Source organism: Pundamilia nyererei, unplaced genomic scaffold (assembly GCF_000239375.1).
Source record: "Pundamilia nyererei isolate P.nyererei 1_Seehausen unplaced genomic scaffold, PunNye1.0 scaffold00039, whole genome shotgun sequence".
NCBI classification, from domain to species: Eukaryota; Metazoa; Chordata; class Actinopteri; order Cichliformes; family Cichlidae; genus Pundamilia; species Pundamilia nyererei.
Window position 1 is genome coordinate 586380 of NW_005187440.1, and position 6626 is coordinate 593005.

Here is a 6626-nt window from a genome sequence, read left to right on the forward strand (position 1 = left end):
CTGTAAGCCCTTTCTAATAACACATGAACACATAATATTGTTAAAAAGTTTCTGGCTAAGCTGCACTTACAAAGACTTAGACTTCACAAATTGGACACACTGTGTCACTTTGTGTTAAATTACTAATCTGATTACTGCAGTGAGTGGGTAGCTGTGAGCCTGTGGATCCATCATCCAGACTACAGAAAAGTCATTGTGAAACATGTAAAAACAGGAGAGAATTTCTTAAGCGTAGGCCGTACGACAGACAAAAGACTGAGTGCCGCTTTGTCCTCGGCAGTTGTACCTTCACTGTCCAACTTTGATTTTACAACGTGAGATTTAGATCACACTAAGTTTTGGGAGACGCTGCTTTTAACTCTGAACTAACAGGGATAACGTTTGGATATCTTGAAGAACATATGGATATCTTGGTGGTCTATTCAGTTCACCAAATCACAAAAATAATCCCTGCAAGCTGCTTTATAGTTTCAAGGTAAAGACCCTGAAGTAATACAGAGAACAGTTAGACGACCACCTGTGATCATTTAAAACTAATAAACCTACCTCGTCTAATGTACGGGAGCTGCTGTCTCAAATAAAGAATTTTATAAGTCTGGGTTTCACTGAAGAGTTTAAGCATCCTGTAAACATTTTAATGCAGCTTCTGGGGTTTTATTCACTTTACATTGCTAATAAACTGCTGATTAGGAGGCTGTAAAACATTGCCCACAAAACACCAAGAAAAATAACTGAATTCAGCTATATAACTACGCATTATTGTATCAGTCTTTAAGTAAGAGTTGGGCAATACACATTACATCATTAAACTGACTCTTGTATGTCTCCCTGTTACCATCCCTGCATGCAGTTTTAGCATGCTCATTGGCTGGCCCTCCAGTGAGAAAGCTCTTATATAAGCCAGGCAAAGCTCTGCTCTAAAAGTGTTACAACACAGAGGACTCTGCAGCTATTTTAATTCTGCAATGATTCAGCTTTTAACTTCTCTTACATATGATTAGGAGGAGAAATCATCAGCTGAGATCATGAACCACTGGAATTAATTTTGTTATTTACGTATTTTTGACAATGGGGACATTGGGGACCACAAACAACAATCATACTGCGTATTTCCAAAAACTCTATTGACAAGGTGGCTCTGGTGGCTTGTCCACCAGTCAGAGAGTTGGCTGTTTTATAGCTCTACTTGTTAAATGTGATCTTGCGAGACACTAAACTCAAATAAACTCACCTAGCATGTGCAGCAGTATGAGCCAAGACCAGATACCACATTTACAAGCCTTACAATATTGTTGGGTGATTTTGGTGTTTTCATGTGACTACAGTGAGGCTTTAGCTTTAGCCGTACAAGCAGTAATTTTTGTCCCACTTGCACATTTATGTTCTAGTAAAAGCTAGGATATAGAGCTATCTAGGCTTTGCTACTCACATACACAGCTATAAACACACAAAATATGTATGCGTGCAGAGTAAACATGCATACATTCACACATGCTGTGGTAAACTATAAGACGAAGATTATGGAGCAAATACACAATTTTACAGCAAGGGTGTAGACACAGTATGAGTTAATGAGTCGTTGCTCCCCTGAGACGTGTGGGTGAGCAGTAATAACTTGATTCCAGATGTTTGGTGGTACTTCCACATCTGTCTTTTTGTGCTCTCGTCCAGCATGTGACAGTGTGATCTAATTTGTGTTGTACAGTTATTTCATTTTTAACCTTAATTTATATTTTATTCCTTCCTAGTTAAATTTACCCCTTTTTAATTTTTCATATTTATTTCCTATCTTATTCATAGCCTTTCCTTTTTTGTTTTCTTTAGGTCACGAGCAGTTGTCCAAGCATTTCACTACATATCGTACTGTGTATGACTGTGTACGTGACAAATAAAATTTGAATTTGAATTTGAATTTGATTTGTAAACGAATGTGACCTTTGCGTTCTGTTTCATGCCACAGCCACATGTGCAGAGGCTGCAGACTTCAAAATGTTCGAAGTGTGTGAGTGATAGCGAAAGGGCCTGCAACAGCAGACTGCGGAAAGTTTCACTATCGAACCAGTCAGTGTGTTTTTTTAACAAACTCGACCCATTAATCAACCAGCTCTGTTGTCTGATGTCTCTTTGGCTAAGAGGCAGGAGTGCCATTTACACTCTTTCACACACCAGAATGCCGGATGAGTCAGGATTTGAGGCCTTTCGCACATGAACTATGATGCCGTTCACTGTTGCTGGGAAGGCGAAAGGAAACAACCTTAAAAACTCAAGCGTTTGCGATTACGGGGTGGACAAATGCCGATGCTGTAAAACCAGTAATTCCTCCTGCTGGGACAGGTTTTGAAAAGGAGCTGTCTGGAGCGACACTCTCAGCTCATTCATCGGTTCTCTCATGTGTCTCTACGAGCAGCTGCAGCTCAGATGGAAGACATGCTTGGCTCCATATGAGGTTTCTTAAACAGAGATGATGTATGCAGTCTCTGTATGGTTTTACATTTGTGTCAAGGGCTTCTTCTTACAAAAACACTTTTGATGTTGTCAAATGAAGCTTCTATGAGGAGAGATAACCGTGTGATATTTTAGCTTTGTTTAAAAAAGATCAGCTTTGCAGGCTTATATATAAATTCAAATCAACTGATCTTGGATCTGCTTTTTTGTGTGTGTTAATGAAGGTCACCATGGCCCAGTGTTTGTCACTGGTGCATCTGGTCACCCCTTTATGAGGAGATTAACACAATTAAAATGTCTCTGAGCATGGGTCAGACAAAGAGACTCATTAATGCTGATTTACTGCACACAGCCTGTTTTTAATCTTGGGTGCTTTTCAGACGATGTTAGGCCTCATATCACATCTGCAAGTACATATTCTGGTTTCCTGTACTAGCGTAGAAGATGGCGAGTTGTGATTGGAGAGCTCTTGAACTTGTTTAACCAGTCGCAGAGTTCCTTCTGGGAGGCGGTTTGAAAGTGAAACTTGAGTGAACTTCTCATTTATACAAATGAATGAACTCAAACTGTTTGCACTGGTGCCGGTTTTACACTGAACGGAACAAACTCTGTAACTGTAGCTGAATAGTGGACTGCGCGCATGTCTGAAAATTACGCGTCAAAAAGTCATCATGTGACTCGCAGGAGAGCAATCATGTGAACACAATTACTACACGTTTTAGATATTTTTATTTTCATTTTAAATGACAGCCGCACACTCCTCTGCAGACCAACAAATTATGGGCTAACAAAGGGACACACAGAGAGTGAACGCAGCCACACATCTAGTTGCCGTTTCACTGACCTTGGCTGACCGGTGGGTTCCCAGTAGCGGCAGAACAGGTGCAATCCGTCTGCGTTGACGATGTGCGGCAGGTCAGAGTAGGGGACTCCCTGCGGACTTCGCCGCGGAGCAGCTCCCGGCTCGGGCATGGAGGAGTCTGTAACAGAGACACGGAGCAGCGATGACAACACGTCGCTGCCGTAGAGGTAGCAGCTGAAGCCGGCGACGAGCAGGCAGGACGCGGCGGTCACGGCGTTCATTGTTGTTTTTGTTGTTGTTTAATCACTGTAAGCAGTAGGCGACAGTTTGTGCACGGTATTATTAGGGTGCCGTTCTGGATTCTAAGCAGAGCGCGCGCACACACGCACACACATAAACACACACAAGCAGAGGCTCGAGCGTCCGGCGTTACGTCACGAGACCATATGGGCTCTCTCTCTCTCGCTCTCTCTCGCTCTCTCTCTCCACGTGCTCTCTCTTTCTTTAACCCTTCTCTCTCTAATTGAGTTTAGACACCTACACTGCGCCTGCGATGTCACCGAACTGCGTTACTACACTGTCGTGCACGAAAACGAGATGACAAAAAGCGCGGGAAAGCTCTGATGAAATATAAATGAATGTTTACTTGTTTAGTTTCCACAGGCTATAAATTATCAGGCAAAGTTGGAGAGGCAAGGCTGGGGTGGTTTTGGCACGTCCGGATGAGGATATGCTGGACAACAAGTGTCGAAGATGGAGGTGCCATGTAAGGAAGAAGAAGAGAGGAAGACCACCGAGGAGACTGGTGGATGTAGTGAAGGAGGGAGAGGGTTAGTGTGACAGAGGAGGATGCTGGTGATGGGGTGAGATACAGGCAGGTGATTCGCTGTGGCGACCCCTAAAGGGAGCAGCCGGAAGAAGAAGAAGATTTTCCCTAGTTCTAAACTGTATAAACTGGATTAGTTATGCTGTAAATGCAGGGGAAAAAAAATCAAAATTCAAAAAACAGGGATATGCCTTTCCAGTTATTCTACCTTTTCTACTGCTCTACAAATCTTATTGTATCCTACTTCTTTCTTCTACACAACACCCCTTCCTCCTCTCTTTTCCTTCATGTCTTGCATCATTGAGGCTTTTTTTCTAGGTCTATCTGAATACACTGTGTCAGTCTGCATAGTATTGGTGGTTTACAACGAAGAGGGCGGCGTGTGTAACACTTGGCAAATCACCTGATATAAAAATAGCTCTGGTGTGAAGCAGTTTTCTGAGATATCGCGTCGTCCCTTTCAGTTTTGGTGAACTGCAACCCAACCTTTTATTTATTTATAGATTGAATTAAATGAAAGAAATACTTAGCTACAATGTGAGTAAACTCTATATCTACTTCCGCTCAACATTTCCATTGTTAATTTAGGTTCAATACCAGTAGCCAGTGATGTCCGGACATCCATATTCGGGTGTATAAGAATGGATTGTGATTGATAGTTTTCCCTCAGCAATGCGCTCCGTGTCTGTTTTCGTACCCGTTTCTATGCGGGGAAACGTGGCTCGTGCCCTCTTTTGACAGGATCATAAGAGGGCAAATAAGTCAGTGAGTAACAGTATTCATGTGTCGCACACAGGCGGAAATAAGCTTCCGTTCGTGCGGACTTATCATTACTGGAACACATTGGCGACATGTGTGTACAAAACCCCCCTATTTTTTTTTTCATTTTGTGCTGCAATCAAACATTCCCGTCTCCGTGCGCCAATAAATACGTAAAATAACTGAGATGCGCGACGACGGGACATCAATTGCGTGCCTCCAGTAAGGAGAGCAAATGATTGGTTCCTGCACGCATCTCTGATACCTACTAGCTTTTAATTCATCGATTCCTCTGCTATGCGCAGCGTATCGATACCAGTGCCCGGCAGTGGATCTGTGCGCTGCAACAGCACCACTCACATTTATGATGAAATGATGAATGAAAGCCTGAAATGATATTGGATGCGCATGAACCCACCACAAAACAAGTTTCACTGGTTAAAGCAATAACATTGTGTCGATGCTGGAGAAAAACAGTAGAAGGGTCCCGTATTGCCCCGCACTGTAATTCCCCATATGCAGAAGTATTAAAAGAATATTCTAAGAATATGAAGCGTTCAGTGTTCAGCGTTCAGGAGCTGACCTGTTCAGGAGCGTCTGCAGAGAAGTTTCAGCCTTAATCTCTCTCTTGCTCTCCTTGCCTCTCGCTTCGACGCTCTCCTCTCGCCGCCCGTCAAGAGAAGAATGCAATCGGCGGCGTTTGAGGGAGAACCTAAAGTATTCACACACGCCCTCTCTCTCTCTCATACATACGCACAGAGAGCCGATACTCACACACACTTTTTCCCCAGACGCGGGGATGCGCCCTTTCTATTTAGCCTCATTTAGCACACACTTAAAAAAAAACAACCCAGCCCACATGGCTCACATTGGAACATACCAGACCCATTAATATTTACTTATTAATAGTACCATGGGCATCCCCCATGCATTCTTTGCAATGGAGCGCCTGCTCCATTTGACACCACAAAACAAGTTGGTTGTGATTGTCCTCCAAAACAGCCCCATGTTACAGCTCTAGGGTTAGGTTAAAATACTTCTCGGTATGGAATGTTTCTTCTTGGCATGGTATATATAGTCTCTGCATTACTTTGTGAGCTAAAATAAATTTGTAGAATGTAGATGAACATGTTCTCAAACAAAGCCATTGCAAGGCCGTGCTCTTTTACGAGAAGCAGAGTATACTTGCTTCCGCCTACCTTGCTTGAGAAAAGTACAGATACGTACAGAAAATGATGAAAATCATACAATACAGGAAGAAGACATATTGTGCTTACATCTGAAAATGACAGTAGAACTAGCCATGGGTAACTCACAGACCTGCAATGGTGGAAAAATAACAACTGCACGATTTCTGTCACATACCTGATTCTTTAATATAGTCAACTGTACTGGCTAGTACTATAATAGTACTACAATCACTATGTCATATATACAGCCCTGTTTCATATGTTTCATGCAAAATTTTCATATATTTCACATTAAGACCTGAATTACAAACAATACTGTTCTTCCAACCACACGCTCTACAGTTTACATTTTTGTGGAGGTGATGTGAACAATGTACACAATCTTAAATACACACACATATATATAAAAAAAATATACATAAGCTGAAGTAGATGGGCAAAGATTTAAAAAAATAATCTCGGTCCAGTCTCTCTTTAGGATAAACACTGGCATTCCATTAATGAAGCACATGCTTCAGGGCAACTTTATTTAGATATACCGTAATTCTTCATGGCAAATATTCAGCAAGTTACTGGAAATGTCGCTAAAGGATTTTATCCACAC

General features: G+C 42.1%; 1 protein-coding gene across 1 annotated transcript in view; it reads right to left on the reverse strand.

Annotated features, from left to right (window-relative positions):
• Positions 1-5628, reverse strand: part of mgll (monoglyceride lipase) — a 41155-nt gene extending 35527 nt beyond the window's left edge. Inside the window, exons 1-2 of the mRNA XM_005730698.1 lie at positions 5416-5628; positions 3290-3425 (exon numbers count right to left, since the gene is read on the reverse strand). Of these exons, the coding sequence (XP_005730755.1) occupies positions 3290-3417 (128 nt within the window). The 5' untranslated portion in view covers positions 3418-3425; positions 5416-5628. The remainder of the gene's footprint in view (positions 1-3289; positions 3426-5415) is intronic.
• Between the last annotated feature and the right edge of the window lie 998 nt (positions 5629-6626).